Genomic DNA, 17,332 nt, shown 5'->3' with positions numbered 1-17,332 from the left:
GCTTTCTGGGAGACGCCAGGGACCTGGACTTCAAAGGGCGACCTCCCGCTTCTGAAAGCTGGATTATTTCTACCTCTAAGTCGCGAGTGAGCCACACAGAATTCAGCTGCAGGCCAGGCCGCCCCAGGCACAGGTGGGAGAAGCGGATAGCCTACTCCCCTCTCCCTCAGCAAGCGTCTCTCTGACTCCCTCTGGGACTGGTAGGTGGATTCACATCAGGCTCTACTCAGGGGGAAATGTCTCTACAGGCAAGCCAGGTAACACCTGGTGTCCCAGAGGGTGCTCAGCCTGGCTCTGGGCTAGGAGACAGATGGGCTCATCATGGTCTTCTGGTTCCCCCCCAGGGGGGCTCCTCTCCAGCCCCGGCCAGCTTCGGCCATGCCAGCTCAAGGTCTGGCTTCCTACGCACCATGCAGATCTCAGTAGCCACGAGGTAGCACAGTCTGTTGAACCATTTCACGTAAGCTTCCAGGTTCTTAGTCTTCTCACTGAAAAAAGGCTAGGAAAGACATAAGAACCACGCTCAGACTTTTTGTCAATAACTTTTTGAACACAAATAACTTTTTAAAAGTCAGCCATCATCATTATAGACGATCTCAGAAACGTCAAAACCTCAAAACCATCCACAGATTTGACATATCCTTCTAGTTATATTTTCTATACACCTAAAGATGTACTCTGCATATGTTAAATAAGCAGGACAACAATATATAGCCTTGATTACTCCTTTTCCTATTTGGAACCAGTCTGTTGTTCCATGTCCAGTTCTAAGTGTTGCTTCCTGACCTGCATATAGGTTTCTCAAGAGGCAGGTCAGGTGGTCTGGTATTCCCATCTCTTTCAGAATTTTCCACAGTTTATTGTGATCCACACAGTCAAAGGCTTTGGCATAATCAATAAAGCAGAAGTAGATGTTTTTCTGGAACTCTCTTGCTTTTTCCATGATCCAGCAGATGTTGGCAATTTGATCTTTGGTTCCTCTGCCTTTTCTAAAACCACCTTGAACATCTGGAAGTTCACGGTTCATGTATTGCTGAGAAATGCTGGGCTGGAAGAAGCACAAGCTGGAATCAAGATTGCCAGGAGAAATATCAATAACCTCAGATATGCAGATGACACCACCCTTATGGCAGAAAGTGAAGAGGAACTAAAAAGCCTCTTGAGGAAAGTGAAAGAGAAGAGTGAAAAAGTTGGCTTAAAGCTCAACATTCAGAAAACGAAGATCATGGCATCTGGTCCCATCATTTCATGGGAAATAGATGGGGAAACAGTGGAAGCAGTGTCAGACTTTATTTTTTTGGGCTCCAAAATCACTGCAGATGGTGACTGCAGTCATGAAATTAAAAGACGCTTACTCCTTGGAAGAAAAGTTATGACCAACCTAGATAGCATATTCAAAAGCAGAGACATTACTTTGCCAACAAAGGTCCATCTAGTCAAGGCTATGGTTTTTCCAGTGGTCATGTATGGATGTGAGAGTTGGACTGTGAAGAAGGCTGAGCGCCGAAGAATTGATGCTTTTGAACTGTGGTGTTGGAGAAGACTCTTGAGAGTCCCTTGGACTGCAAGGAGATCCAACCAGTCCATTCTAAAGGTGATCAACCCTGGGATTTCTTTGGAAGGAATGATACTAAAGCTGAAGCTCCAGTACTTTGGCCACCTCATGCGAAGAGTTGACTCACTGGAAAAGACTCTGATGCTGGGAGGGATTGGGGGCAGGAGGAGAAGGGGACGACAGAGGATGAGATGGCTGGATGGGATCACTGACTCGATGGACGTGAGTCTGAGTGAACTCCGGGAGTTGATGATGAACAGGGAGGCCTGGAGTGCTGCGATTCATGGGGTTGCAAAGAGTTGGACATGACTGAGTGACTGAACTGAACTGAAAGATGAAACTTAATGTATGTATCTATCATATACCCCTACACACAGGTAACGCTCACTATTCATAAATTTTGTGTTTGGTCCCTAACGTTTCGTTTCATTTGTAACCTGCAAATCCACGCCCACATCGCTTCTTGGTCGTTTGTGGACATGCACCGGGCAGCAGGACGTCTGTCACCCAGCGCACCTCTGAGTTCCCAGCTGAGGTTGAGCTGATGCCCTGACTTCTGGCTTCAGCTTCGGCGCTGTAAACAAGTGTCCTTTTTCTAATCTACTTAGTGTCATTTTTTGCATTTTCGTGTTGTTTGTTGGTGATTTCACTGGTCAAAGTGGCCCCAGGCACAGAGATGGAACCGTCCAGCGCAGCGCGGCCATGCTGCCTCATGTTCCCAAGCACATGGAGGCTGGCATGTGCCCTAAGGGAAGAAATATGTTTGATAAGCTTCATTCAGACGTGTGCTGTAGTACTGTTGGCCATGAATTCAGTGTTACTGAATCAACAATAGAAGGTCTCATTAAACAGAAACACACACAAATCAAGGTTATATATTGACTGTTTGAAGAAAAGGCTGGGATGAGACGCTCACAAGGAACCTAATCTTATATTTTCCTTAGGAGTAAGGACTCAGTATTTGCCAATTCAGTGTTCATGATGACTATAGGATATAAGGATGGCAAATAATGAGGATCAATCATATGTATGTACATATGTTTCTATCTATAACTATATATTTTCGTATTTTCCCACATGAACCTTCTCATGTGCTAGCAAATATCCTTTAGAAACATAATTTTTAAAATGGAAACATAATTTTATAAATCCACTGTATAAGTGTATCACAATTTCAGAGAATCCAAAAGAAGCAAAGAAAGAGAAAAGAAGAATAGGTAAAGAAGGCAAGGAAGAAGACAGTAAAAACAAATCCACACAGATCAGAAATTACTCTATATGGATTTGTTTAGTCACTAATTAAAAAAAAATCCAGCCGCCTGCTATTTTCAAGAGCTACATCCCAAACACAGGGATATAAATAAAAATAGAAAAATATGCATGATAAATACACATATCTATGTTAATATTAGACAAAATAGACTTTAAGGCAAAAAAAAGACTAAGGCAAGAAGCATTAGAAGAGTCTAAAGGGTAACTGCATAAAGATAAAATTTTTGAGTTATTGAGAATATAGCAGGAGTTTACATTTGTCTGTACCTAATAGCATAGCTTCAAAATATGAAGGCAGAAATAATCCAAAAATGTAAATTCCTTATAAGGAGGAAATTAAGAACACCTATTCATTAAAAGACACAAATAATGAGAATGAAAGGCAAAGCAATCAACCAGGGGAAGAAAATTTACAGTACATCTAACTGACAAAGGATAATTAACTACTACTAAGTCGCTTCAGTCGTGTCTGACTGTGCAACCCCATACACCCCATACACGGCAGCCCACCAGGCTCCCCCGTCCCTGGGATTCTCCAGGCAAGAACAATGGAGTGGGTTGCCATTTCCTCCTCCAATGCATGAAAGTGAAAAGTGAAAGTGAAATCACTCAGTCGTGTCTGACTCTTAGCTACCCCATGGACTGCAGCCTACCAGGCTCCTCCATCCATGGGATTTTCCAGGCAAGAGGACTGGAGTGGGGTGCCATTGCCTTCTCCGAAAATTAACTAGTACACATTTTAAATACTCACACAAAACTCTTAAAAATCCTTAAGGAAAAAGACAAATCAGTAATAGAAAACTGAAGAAAAATTAGGGATGGGCATTTCATAGAAGAGAAAACAAGAAGGTCCAAAACACATGAAAAGATGCTCCATTTAACAGTTTGACAAAAATTTAAGTTTGACAACTTCAAGTGTCAGTGAGGCCGTGCAGCAAGAATAACTCCCTGGTGGCAGTGTAAACGGATACAGCCTCACTTGGCATCGCCTGTGACTGACACAGGGCAGGCAGTGATTCCGTTCACAGGTATATCCTAGAGCAACATCTCAAAGTGTTGTCCCTGGGCTCCTGGGGGCCTCCAGGACCCTTTCAGGGGGTCCACAAGGGCAAACCTGTCTTCATATTCATAAAATATTCCTGCCTTTTCGCTGTCTTAACATCTGCACTCATACGTAATAGAACAATGCGTAAAATTACTGCTGCCTTAGCCTGAACTGAGACAGAAGCCCCAGATGATACCATCGCGCTCTTCACTACTACATACTCACAGTAAAAGGAAAAAAGTGAGTGTGACTTAAGGATGTTCTTGAAAACATAAACTTCAGTTTTATTAAATCTCAACCCTGAGTATATGTCTCTTTCATATTCTGTGTGACAGAAGGGGAGTGCCGTCATCTTTCGGCACCCTTAGGTGAATGGTTCCATCACCCCTCTTGGATACCAAAATGTGAGGGTGCTCAAGTTCCTTATGTAAAATGCATAGTATTTGCATAAACTGATGTACATTCTCCTGTATACTTTAAATCACCTCTAGTTTACTTATAATACCCAAGACAATCTAAAAACTATGTAAATAGTGGCCTGGTACACAGCAAATTCAAGTTTTGTTTTTTTAGAACTTACTTTCTTGAATTTCAATGTTTTCTAATATTACTAATCTGAGAGCGGTGGGGTCTGCGGTTGCAGAACCTGCAGGTGTGCAGGGAAGACTGTAAACACGGGCACTTCTGCTGTGCACACAGGTCTCACGGTGCTCTTGTAGAAGCTCACTGGTGCGCCTGACGTGAGCTGAACTTTACCCACGAACACCACTTTACCTGAAAAAAGACTGACCCATGTGGTTACGCACATTTCAGTATTTGGCTGATGCTTCCTTTAAATCAATTAAAATGACCCTGTAACTTCAAGGAAAACAATTGATAGTATTTGTTGCCAAGGATAAAATTCAAGTTTTCAAGAGAGAATTAGGAACCTAAAAAACACATCTGCCTCTGGAGCCTGACAGCTTCCCAATACTTAAGAACTGTTTTGGATGATGTTAGTAGTGAATATATACAATGAATATTATTTAAAAATATCATCTAATGAAATATGTCAACATTCAGAAGATCTGATTGATTAGGTGAACCCATATTTTCCAAATGGCCAATATATGTCAAAATTGTACATAGGTAAAAAGATCCATTCAAGATGCGCGGTTTAGATGCTCAGCCACGTCCAACTCTTTGTGACTCTATGGACTGTAGCCTGCCAGGCTCCTCTTGTCCATGGGATTTTCCAGGCAAGAATACTGAAGTGGGTTGCCATTTCAAGATGGACCAATGACTTTAATGTGATGGAGTTCAGATTCCAAACTACAATCAATCATAAAAAATTATCCCTTGTTGAGTTTCAGTGTAGTATCAAAGAAGAATATTCACAATTATTTGAAAAGGCCGTAATATACTCCCTCTTTTTCCAACTACATATTTGTGTGAGGAAGTTGGATTTTCAATCAAGATAATATTATGTCAAGAGATTGAATGCAAATTAAGAGAATTCAGCTGTCTTCTATTGCCAGTCATTAGAGAGATGTTTTTCAAATAGCTATGAAAAGAAGTGAAAGGCAAAGCAGATAAGGAAAGATATACCCATTTGAATGCACAGTTCCAAAGAACAGCACGGAGAGATAAGAAAGCCTTCCTCATATCAATGAAAAGAAATAGAGGAAAACAATAGAATGGGAAAGACTAGAGATCTCTTCAAGAAAATTAGAGATACCAAGAGAACATTTCATGTAAAGATGGGCACAATAAAGGACAGAAACAATATGGACCTAACAGAAGCAGAAGATATAAAGAAGAGGTGGCAAGAATACATAGAAGAACTGTATAAAAAAGATCTTCATGACACAGATAATCATGATGCTGTGATCACTCACCTAGAGTCAGATAACCTGGAATGCAAAGTCAAGTGGGGCTTATGAAGCATCACTACGAACAAAGCTAGTGGAGGTGATGGAATTCCAGTTGAGCTATTTCAAAACCTAAAAGATGATGCTGTGAAAGTGCTGCACTCAATATGCCAGCAAATTTGGAAAACTCAGCAGTGGCCACAGGACTGGAAAAGGTCAGTTTTCATTCTAATCCCAAAGAAAAGAAATGCCAAAGAATATTCAAACTACCGCACTTATCTCACATGCTAGCAAAGTAATGCTCAAAATTCTCCAAGCCAGGCTTCAACAGTACGTGAACTGTGAACTTCCAGATGTTCTAGATGGCTTTAGAAAAGGCAGAGGAACCAGAGATCAAATTGCCAACATCTGCTGGATCATCAAAAAAGCAAGAGAGTTCCAGAAAAACATCTACTTCTGCTTTACTGACTATGCAAAAGCCTTTGACTGTGTGGATCACAACAAACTGGAAAATTCTTAAAGAGATGGGCATACCAGACCACCTGACCTGCCTCCTGAGAAATCTGTATCCAGGTCAGGAAGCAACAGTTAGAACTGGACATGGAACAACAGACTGGTTTCAAATAGGGAAAGCAGTACGTCAAGGCTGTATATTGTCACCCTGCTTATTTAACTTACATGCAGAGTACATCATGAGAAACGCTGGACAGGATGAAGCACAAGCTGGAATCAAGATTGCCGGAAGAAATGTCAATAACCTCAGATATGCAGATGACACCACCCTTATGGCAGAAAGTGAAGAACTAAAGAGCCGCCTCTTGATGAAAATGAAAGAGAAGAGTGAAAAAGTTGGCTTACAACTCAAAATTCGTAAAACTAAGATCATGGCATCTGGTCCCATCACTTCATGGCAAATAGATAGGGAAATAATGGAAACAGTGACAGACTTTATATTTTTGAGCTCCAAAATCACTGCAGATGGTGACTACAGCCATGAAATTAAAAGATGCTTGCTCCTTGGAAGAGAAGTTATGACCAACCTAGACAACATATTAAAAAGCAGAGACATTACTTTGCCAACAAAGGTCCATCTAGTCAAAGCTATGGTTTTTCCAGTGGTCATATATGGATGTGAGAGTTGGACTATAAAGAAAGCTGAGCTCAGAAGAATTGATGCTTTTGAACCGTAGTGTTGGAGAAGACTCTTGAGAGTCCTTTGGACTACAAGGAGATCCAACCAGTCCGTCCTAAAGGAAATCAGTCCTGAATATTCATTGGAAGGACTAATGCTAAAGCTGAAACTCCAATACTTTGGCCACCTGATGCAGAGAACTGACTTATTTGAAAAGACCCTGATGCTAGGAAAGATTGAAGGCAGGAGGAAAAGGGGATGACAGAGGGTGAGATGGTTGGATGGCATCACCAAGTCAATGGACATGAGTTTGAGTAAACTCAGGGAGTTGGTGATGGACAGGGAGGCCTGGTGTGCTGCAGTCCATGGGGTCACAAAGAGTTGTACATGACTGAATGACTGAACTGAACTGAGAGAAATTTTTAAAAATACCATAAAACAATATCACACTTCTCATTAATTATTTTGAAAATAGAGTTATTTTCAATGTGTAACTTATTAACATATAATAGACCATTATGATTTTGAATAAATATTTTTTAAAGTTATTGGCCTTACCGGCTAATATAATAAATGTTGTTTAGCTGCTAAGTCGTGTCCAACTCTTTGCGATGCCATGGGCTGTTACACATCAGGCCCCTCTCTCGGGATTTCCCAGGCAAGAATACTGGAGTGGGTTGCCATTTCCTTCTCCAAGGGATCTTCTTGACCCAGGGATCAAACCCATGTCTCCTGTATTGACAGGCAGATTTTTTACCTCTGAGCCACAGGGAAGCCCATTATAATAAATACAGGTAGCTGTTATGACCAGAGAAGGCAGTGGCACCCCACTCCAGTACTCTTGCCTGGAAAATCCCATGGACAGAGGAACCTGGAAGGCTGCAGTCCATGGGGTTGCTAAGAGTCGGACACAACTGAGCGACTTCACTTTCACTTTTCACTTTCATGCACTGGAGAAGGAAACGGCATCCCACTCCAGCGTTCTTGCCTGGAGAATCCCAGGGTTTGGGGAGCCTGGTGGGCTGCTGTCTCTGGGGTTGCACAGAGTCGGACAAGACTGAAGCGACTTAGCAGCAGCAGCAGCAGCTGTTATGACAATAAGCTGCCTACATATGAACATGCAGGTTTTGAACTTTCAAAGATGTGAACATGCGTTCTGTCAACATCAGACAGGAGTGAAGTGGCAGCTTGCCCTCCACCTCCTATCGCTGTTGATCCTTCAGTTCTACCGTCTCCCCCCTCCTCTCCCTTCTCCAGTCAGTAACCCTTCTTTCCTAGTCACGTGACACCCGCCCCTGTATGCCCCCTGTTGTACTGTACGGTGATTTTCAAAGCACTGTAGTGTAAGATTTAAAATGTTTTATCTATTTTTGTGGCTTTTTAAAATGTATTCTTTGTGTGAAAAGTATTACAAACCTATTACAGCACAGTACTATATAGCCAATTGTGTTAGCTGGCTATGTAGGCTAACTTTGCTGGACTTAAGAATAAATTGGACTTATGAACATGCTCTCAAAATGGAAGTCATTCATATGTAGGGAACTTTCTGTAATTAATCTACATAACCAAAAGTTCTTTGGGGTCCTCCATAATTTTTAAGACTGAAAGCTGTCCTGGGACTAAACCACTTGAGAACTGATGCTCTAGAAAAAAATGTACCCACATACATAGACAATGTATAAGAATGTTCACAGCAGCAATATTTATAGTAGCTGAGAGGCTAGAACACAGAAATATTCATTTACAGTAGACCGGGTAAATGATCATGATGTTTCTCACAATTAAAAATAATACTTGGAAATGGCCCAAACCCCAAACAAAGCAAAACAGGAAAACGGCCCCCTAAGAGCAGCAAAGTCTCCTCCGCACTCCTGCTCCCAGGGCCGTGATGAACTCCTCAGAGTGCCAGTGTTCCTGGAGATTGTCCACACATACGTACAAGCAGATGTGTGTTATGCGTCCCCCTCTGTTACACAGGCGGTCACTTGTTCATCTCTCAACAATGGGTCTTTGGCAAATATTCCACTTTTGCTGTGTCCTGTGCATAGTCACTCAGTTGTGTCCGACTCTGCGACCCCATGGACTGCAGCCCGCCAGGCTCCTCTGTCCAGGGGGATTGTCCAGGCCAGAATCCTGGAGTGGGTTGCCATGCCCTCCTCCAGGGGATCTTCCCAACCCAGGGATCGAGCCCAGGTCTCCTTCATCACAGGCAGATTCTTTACCATCTCAGCCACCAGGGAGGCCCAAGAAAGTGTTAGCCATGTCCAACTCTTTGCAACCCCATGGACTATAGCCTGCCAGGCTCCTCTGTCCATGTAATTGTTTAGGCAAGAATACTGGAGTGGGTTGCTATTCCCATCTCCAGGGGATCTTCCCAACACAGGGACTGAACCCAGGTCTCCTGCATTGCCGGCAGATTCTTTACCAGCTGAGCCACCAGCGGTGCCATGCAAATGTCCTTCATCCCATTCTTACAGGTGCTCTTATTCTAACAGCTGCATAGCCTTCTGTGTTTGGATGTATTGCAATATTAATCGAGTCCCTGTGGATGGTATGGTAGTTTGCTTCCAGTCTTTGGTCATAAAACACAGAAAAATATCCCAGATATCTTTGTGTGTACATCTTTGTGTGTACACGTGTTTGTGTATACCTGTAGGATAAACCGTTAGGTGTGAAAAGTTGGGGTCCAGAGTGTACATTTAAAGTGTTGATTCTATTGCCACGCTGCTCTCCAAAGTGGCTGTGCCAATTTCACCCCCTGCCAGCTGTTTGTGAGACTGTCCCTTTCCCTACACACACACAATGTTTAATCTCTGCTTATCCTGGAGGTGAAATGCAATTGTACATTTAGTTTGCACTTCTTTTATTAGGTGCCAGGGAAGAAGACATAATATTTCCAGTTCTGCTTCAGATTTAACTCCTTGATAAACACCAAGTAGACTGATGGATGAGCTCTCAGAAAGAGGGGCAGGCTCTGAAATTCGGTGTGTAATCCGCCTTCAGAGGGAAGAGCGTGTGCCCTGAACTTCTTGGACAGCATGCATCGGCCTGCGTTCCCCAAGTGGCCACTAGAGGGCATCGGCGCCCACCACAACACACCGGGAGGGCACACGGGGTCTCGTAGTGGCCTGGGTGTGAACCTCCCCGCTCTGACCCACCCAGGCCTTAGGATCATGGAGTGCCCTCGACCCTTGCTGGGTGGCTGACCCCGGCAGGCTAGTCTGGCCCTCCCAGGCTTCCCTGGGACTCAGGGCTGCTGGGATGTGCCCACCTTAGGCTAGGGCGTGGGTGGAATGGGCGCGTCCCCGCCAAGCCCATCTGCTCTGTTCCGGGCCCCTCCGGAGCTGGCTGAGCTGGTGCTCTGGGAATCCCACGGAGGGACTCGTGGGTAGGGGTCCCTGCCTGGACAGTCCGTCCACGGGCCTTCTACCTGTGTGCTGGCCAGAGGGTCCTTGTTCACAAAAGCCTGGACAAACTCCTCAGGTCCGATGTGCCGCAGCTGTTCCTGCACCAGAGAGAGAGGAGGAGTCAGGAAAAGGAGAAAGGGATGTCCACTGGGCGCCCGGCGTGGGCCCACCGCCCTTCTCACGGGGGGCTCCACAGCCCTGTTCCGGGTTGTCACAGAGCTCAGCACCATCCTGAAGAAGTCAGTCCCTCCCTTCCTCTGCCCAGGGGCTGCTGCTTTTCACGGGGGCAGGGTCAGCGTCTCCACAGGGAGTGCTTGTGGAGTGAGATACCTAGGAAACCAGGCTCAAAACTGGGTCATCCATGACCTGGGTAGGCCTGGGGGCCAAGAGCATGGGGTCTGGGTCAGAAAAGGATCCTGGCCCTGTTCCTCCTGCTGCTTGACTTGTGGCAAATCGCTTAAACTAAGCCTCTGGGCTTTAGCTCCCTCATTTGTGAAGAGAATAATAACAACAGTACCTGGCCAGGTGGTGGGAAGGTGTAATGAGACAGTGAGTGTAAGTCTTGACCATAAAGGCTGTTTGCGCTTCTCTGGAAAGCTGGGGTGGGTGCAGTGGCTGTGTGAGTCCTGGATGTGGGAAACTGAGACCTGGGTGGGGAAGGTGCTAGCTCCGGGGCTGATTACACATCCGGTGGTGTCAGAGCCAGGATCTGAACCTCGTTCCTCTGTCTGAGGCCTGGACTCAGGCCAGAGGTCAAAGTTAGGCAAGGTTGGTACCTGCAGCCCTTCTGTTCCTCTCCCCAGCCATGGGGAGAGGCTGCTCCAGAGTCAGGGCCCTCTGCAGATGCCGGGGTGGCCCTGAAGGGATGGGCTCAGACCCCAGGTTAGGCTGAGATGAGGTGCGGGACAAGATGGGGGAGGGGTGGCTGGCTAAGCTCAGCACTCCAGGCTCTGGGTCTGGGTGGAGGGTGGCACAGGCCTGCTCACCAGCTCCACGTGCGTCAGCTGCTGAGCCAGCATGTAGGGGTCACTGCAGATGCCAAGGAGCTCCCTGTGGATGGAGGCTGGAGGCTTGGTCCTGTAGGAGACGGGCTTGTCGGTGCCCAGCAGGCTTTCCGGTCCCTGGCCCAGAGCTGCCAGCTTCTGGTGCAGAGCCTGCAGGAGCTGATGCATCCTCTTTCTGTATGCCTGGAGTGGGGTAGAGATGGTGCTCAGGGCAGGAAACCTGCCTTCACATAGCCATGTCTAAGACAGAAAGGCTTCCCAGGTGACATGGACGGGCTACTCCTAGGTGTACCCACCTGTCTCAGGACCCAACTCAGGACAGGCTGGTTGGGGCTCACAGGCCAGGCTGGCTGGGGCAAAGGCTGCAGGATCGCCAGTGGAAGCCTAGTACAGCACACCTCGGGGAGGATGACTGGGGTGCAAAGCTGCCCGAGTTGTCTAGGTGGGGCGGGCAGTGCCGGGGAATGGAGGAAGGGAGGCGTGGGACGGGCCCTTCCCTGGATGCTAGCCTTTTGCTTGGCTTTACTAGGTGTCCCTGCCTGTCTCCCAGGCCTAGCTTAGAGAGGCCTTCCTTGCCCAGCCTTGCTGTCCCTCCCCTGCCCCGGGCACTCTTCTCCAGCTCACCCGACGTGACTTCCTTGTGGGACCACTGCAGGAGATGACTGAGGTTGTTTACTGCCCTGCAGTGATAGCTTGGAGAGCAGAGAATCTGAGGTGACCTGTGTTACAGCTCTGGACATGCAGTGGACACTTGATAACCATTTACTGTAGCAACAGGGCCCCTCGCCATGCAGCTCAGATGCCCTGGGCTTGGTGCAGGGACCACCCTCCCAGTCCTCAGCGAAACCAATTATTGCCCCTCAGAGACCCCTATTTCCAAGGAAGGCACATCAGACCAGCTGGATTTATGAAGCAAGATGTCTTCACCTTCCCAAAGGGCTGTCGATAACCCACAGAACAGGCCCCCCAGCCTGTCAGCAAATGGCTCCCCCAGAGGTGGATTCAACCTCCTCGAGCCGGAAGCTGGCCTGGGAGCAGCAGTGGGCATCTGGGGTCTGGATTCCTGGCAGCAAAAAGGTGTCAGGCAGGCAGGTGGGGTTTCCAGTGGGGCCTGGTCCCAGAGGCCTCAGGAGAAGGTGGTGACTAGTCAGCACCGCCAGGTAATTTCCAATAGGAAAAATGCATGTTCTTCATACACACGATCCAAGAAGCATTTTGCAGGTGGGCAACAGGGTGCAGGGCTTGCCTGGGGACCTCAGTAGTTCCTTAAGCCTCTGATGGGGCTCGGTGGAGCACTGAGGACCACCCCGTTGGTGCCGAATGGTCTGGCGATGGAGATGGTGTCCCCACACTTTATGAACGTGCTTCTCTGTGGAGTGGCCAGGACAGCTTTGGTAGAGCCCTCAGGACACAGGGAGCCTGCTCCTGAACCCAAACCGTAACACTGACCCTGACTCCCAGAGTCGTGAGGGACAGACCGAGAAGGCAGCCAGTGTGTGGGTGAGCTGAGGTCTGACTTCCCTTTGTTGCCAGTGGGAGGAACACCCCCTTCGCAGCTTGAAAGTGAAAGTTGCTCAGTTGTGTCCAACTCTTTGTGACCCCATGGACTATACAGGCCGTGGGATTCTCCAGGCCAGAATACTGGAGTGGGTAGTCGTTCCCTCCTCCAGGGGATCTTCCCAACTGAGGGATCGAAGCCAGGTCTCCCACACTGCAGGTGGATTCTTTACCAGCTGAGCCACAAGGGAAGCCCAAGAATACTGCAGAGGGTGGCCTATCCCTTCTTCAGCGGATCTCCCCAGCCCAGGAACTGAACCGGGGTCTCCTGCATTCAGGCGGATTCTTTACCAGCTGAGCCACAAGGGAAGCCCAAGAATACTGGAGAGGGTGGCCTATCCCTTCTTCAGCGGATCTCCCCAGCCCAGGAACTGAACCAGGGTCTCCTGCATTGCAGGCGGATTCTTTACCAGCTGAGCTGTCAGGGCTGTATCACAGAGTATGCTTAGCACACATGCTGCCTCCCAGGTTTTCGTCTGAGTGCCAGGAAGACAGCGAGCGAGGTCCAGCCAAAGTCAGCCCCAGCGACACACATCAGTCAGCAGTGAGCCCCTGCACCTCCACCCGCCCCTCGTGTCTCTCTGCTGCTCAGTCTGGAGGGGCCTACGCTGGCTGTTGAGCTCCCGCGTCTCCCACTCAGCCCTCCACCACCCCACCCGACTCCACCGTCATCACCAGGCTGACTCTCGCTGTCACCGAGGACCTCCTGGCATGAGAGCCAGGGGCTCGTTTCTCAGGCGGCGTCGGCCTCAGCTCCCCAGCTCTGCTGCCTTGGGCTGTCTGCGGGCTTGCTGGTCTGCCCTGTGGCTGCACGCCGGGTTCCTCCTGCCTCATCTCCTCCTCTCTTGATCATGCTCTGTGCTTCACTCCTGGGTTTTCTGGCTCACCTCCAGCGTCGTTTAGTGTGGGCAGTGTGTGGACGGTGCTCTCCTCTGGTCTCCAGCGCCACGTGGGCAAGACCACCCGGACCAGACGCATGTCATCAGAAGCCACGCTGCCCCCGCAGGGCTGCCCCCACCTGCTGCCTGTCTCAGGCTCCCGGCTCGGGGCCGTCCTCAAGCCACCTTCTCCCTCAGGCTGCTCTAGACCATCAGCAGCCCTCTTGCTTTTGCTTGCTTCCGTTTCCGTGTCTTCCACCACAGTGTGTGTGGCGTAGGCCGTGGTTGTTTCCCTGCCAGCGCAGCCACCTCAGTGGGCGCCGTGCATTCCCGCCAGCCTCTGTCTACTCCACCCTGCTGCAAGAGCGTTCTGTTCCGAACACACATATAACCACCGCACCCTCCTTCCCTAAACTAGCAAAGACAAAAGCCCGGCGTGGCTCAGGGGTCCTGAGGTCAGCTCTGGCCGCGCTTAGTGGCCTCCATGTAGCCCTTGCTCCTCTTTTCCGTGCTCCAGACACAGACCACCTGCCCACCCCTCTGACCCGCTCTCTCCTGCCCCGCAGCCAAGGCAGGACCTGTAGCCTTCTTCCTCCGAGCTCCATTCCCTTCCTTCACAGTCCTTGCCCAAGCCTCTCACTGGAGTACCAGCTCCATGAAGGCCATGCTGGGTCTCTCTTTGCTGGTACCCAGAATGAACAGGAGGGGCCCACACACATTAGCGGACTGGATAAACCTGGCCTCCACCTGCTTGTCGTCAGTCAGCCTCTCCCAGGCAGACTGCAGAGCCTACCGGAGTCAAGGATGCGTCTGTGGCTACAGTTCGATAGAGCCGCGCACTGCCCCTATGTTTAAAACTGCAAGCGATGTAGCAGGACTTGTTTCTGTAGAACCCATATCCACTCCAAATCGCCACTGACCGTGTGCTAATTCATTTAAAAATGTGCTAGTGCTGTTAACCTCAAGCTTATCTGTTGGGCTTTTGTTTTTTTGGTGAATCTGAATGTGGGGAGGGTATTTGACCTTCTCTTTGACCTTGTCTCGTTTGCTCAGTGATCTCTCCACCTTGTGGATGCAGGCTGTGTGATCTTGGTGAATGCAGGCAGGCCCGGGGACCCACCCCCAAGAAAGCCCAGGTGTTCCTGTCGCTGTCGCGGCCTGCCTCTGGAGCACCGGGCCGCCCTGCCGGCTCAGCTCCCTCACTGGCGGAGGACAGGGGCCGGACTGTTTTCTCTGTCCTTCTCAGTTCTCACAGTGCCGCCCGCTGCGTGCAGAGCCGGCTATCAGCGTGGAGGTCGCCGTCACAGGGCGGCCTGGGTGAGGGGCAGCGCTCTCCAGGTACTTCCAAGTTCTCCTGGACCCAGTGTTTCGTGATTAGGGTCGGTTTCCATCCAGACAAGTAAAGACCCTTGTTTTCTAAAGTTCCTGAAAGCTCCCTCCTGAGCGAGCCCGTGGCCGATGTCCAGCAGCGCAGGCAGGAGCTCTGCACCCATCGCCAGCTTGCTCCCTAAGTCGGCGGCCGCCGCCCGTGGCCCCGGGGAGCCGGCAGACAGCCGTGCGAGTTGGAGAGCAAGGCTGGTGGCCGAGAGGGCTGCCCGTCCAGTCTCCTGAGGGGCCCAGTGCGTGTGGCCAGGGGACTGCTGTCCCTGCCCTGTCTCTCTCAGCAGGTATCGGACCCTCTAGGCCTCCCTGGGGCCCCCCGTCTCCTTCAGCTTCGGCATCACCAAAAGGTGAAACTGCTGGGTTTCTTGAAGTGAAATGGCTGGGCCAAGCTCCGGGGGGTGGCGGGCACGGGAGCCACCGTCTAAGGCAGGGTCTCCTGCCCAGCAGAGGGGGACCCGAAGACAGAGCAGCTCAGACTCCACAGGCACGGACAGGGCCTCCGCAGAGCCCCTCCAGCCCCTTGTCCCCGGCTACTGAGAGGTGGTGGGGGGCACCCGGAGGACGTGAGGCTTCCAGGAGATGGCAGGGCGTCAGGCAGGAAGAGAAAGGCGTCACCTTGCACGGCCACTTTGACGCGGAAGCCCGGCTCCCCACTGACCTGTCCTGCTTCCTTCACATTCCTGAACAGCGCTGTTTTCCTCACTGTCCTGCGAGGGAGGGATTATCATCTTCCCTCTTACAGAAAATAATTTCAGGCCCAGAGAGGTTAGGCAACCCCAAGACACACACGTTCTGGAAACACTGGTGCTCTCCCCACAGTTTTGGGCGCAACACTTCGTATCGTTTGATCCTATCACCTCTGGGTAAGAAATCTTTTACAAGAGGGTTCCGAAATGGTTTTGGAGCAAAATATATAATGTCTATGATTAAAAAAAACAAACAAACAAACCAACATTTGGAGGGAGGGGGAAGTGTGTGAAAGGAGAGAAGAAACGAGTTTGGCCAAATGTTGGTAACTGATGAATCTAGGCGATGAGCACACAGGACTTCATGGTTACTACTATCTATATTTGTATATGTGTGAAAAGTTCCATAACAAAGTTTCATGAAAGTTAAAAATAATCCCCATGTGCATGGGTTCTGGAGAGAATTTGTTCCTCATCATAGCTTACGTTTACCAAGTGCTGAAATACAAGCACAGGTGACTGCAGGGACTCTGCCTCAGACTTGTGTGGTGGGAACAGTTATAATCTCCATTTGACTGATGAAGAAACTGAAATTTGGAGAGGGGAAGCACCTCGCCCAAGGTCACACAGCTGTGGGCTCAGAAGGTCTGACCCTGACCTCAGGTTCTGAGTCCCGTGGGTCCTGACTTACCAGTTTGGTTCAGAGCTCACCAATTCCTTTCTCAGCTAAGACTGTGTCTGTGCTGGGAAGGGAGCAGCCTGCAGGCTGCCTGAAGCATCAGGAAAGGGAAGCAACGTCTACCGCACATCCCCTGGGAGTAAGTGCTTTCTGGAGAGGGGCAATGTGGGACTCACAAAGACAGATGGGGCATCCCTGGCCTACACCTGGCTGGGTGGCATGGGACTAGGGAATCTCAGCTCTGCTTTACATCACTTAGCATACCTAACTGGATTCCACAGGAAGGGATGAGAAGTTCTCTAAATGAGTTACTTATTACTTATTTAGCTAACTCTAAGGAGAAGGCAATGGCAACCCACTCCAGTACTCTTGCCTGGCAAATCCCATGGACGGAGGAGCCTGGTAGGCTGCTGTCTATGGGGTCACACACGGCTGAAGCGACTTCACTTCCACTTTTCAATTTCATGCATTGGAGAAGGAAACGGCAACCCACCCCAGTGTTCTTGCCTGGAGAATCCCAGAGACGAGGGAGCCTGGTGGGTTGCCGTCTATGGGGTTGCACATGACTGAAGCGACTTAGCAGCAGCAGCTAACTATAAATGAGTTAGCTCTGAAAATCCACACCTGGTGGATGACTGCTTTTGACAGCCCATTCACAGGTCTTGGCTGTGTCTTATTTTCATCCACTCGGTGGTTAGAACAGATTTCCCAGCAGATTCTTGAGGGCGTAGTGAGGAGGCGCTGCTTCGCAAAGAAACAAGCCCAGGACTTAGACCTGTCCCAAAGCCTGTGGCCAGAAAGGCAGGGTCTGCCTCTGAAATGCTCTGCCAATGGAGAGGCAGGCCCGACAAGGGCAGATAATCCATTTTGTCAATGGCTTAGAC

The 17,332-nt window shown here is 49.1% G+C and overlaps 1 protein-coding gene across 1 annotated transcript in view; it reads right to left on the bottom strand.

Annotated features, from left to right (window-relative positions):
* Positions 1–17,332, bottom strand: part of RASGEF1C (RasGEF domain family member 1C) — a 41,258-nt gene that overhangs the window by 14,591 nt on the left and 9,335 nt on the right. The window contains exons 4-6 of the mRNA XM_052643709.1: positions 11,248–11,448; positions 10,285–10,359; positions 410–499 (exon numbers count right to left, since the gene is read on the bottom strand). Coding sequence (XP_052499669.1) covers positions 410–499; positions 10,285–10,359; positions 11,248–11,448 — 366 coding nt within the window. The remainder of the gene's footprint in view (positions 1–409; positions 500–10,284; positions 10,360–11,247; positions 11,449–17,332) is intronic.

This window comes from Budorcas taxicolor, chromosome 7, assembly GCF_023091745.1.
Source record: "Budorcas taxicolor isolate Tak-1 chromosome 7, Takin1.1, whole genome shotgun sequence".
Lineage (NCBI taxonomy): Eukaryota > Metazoa > Chordata > Mammalia > Artiodactyla > Bovidae > Budorcas > Budorcas taxicolor.
The sequence above is the reverse complement of the archived record's forward strand: the minus strand, read 5'-3'. Positions and strand labels throughout refer to the sequence as shown.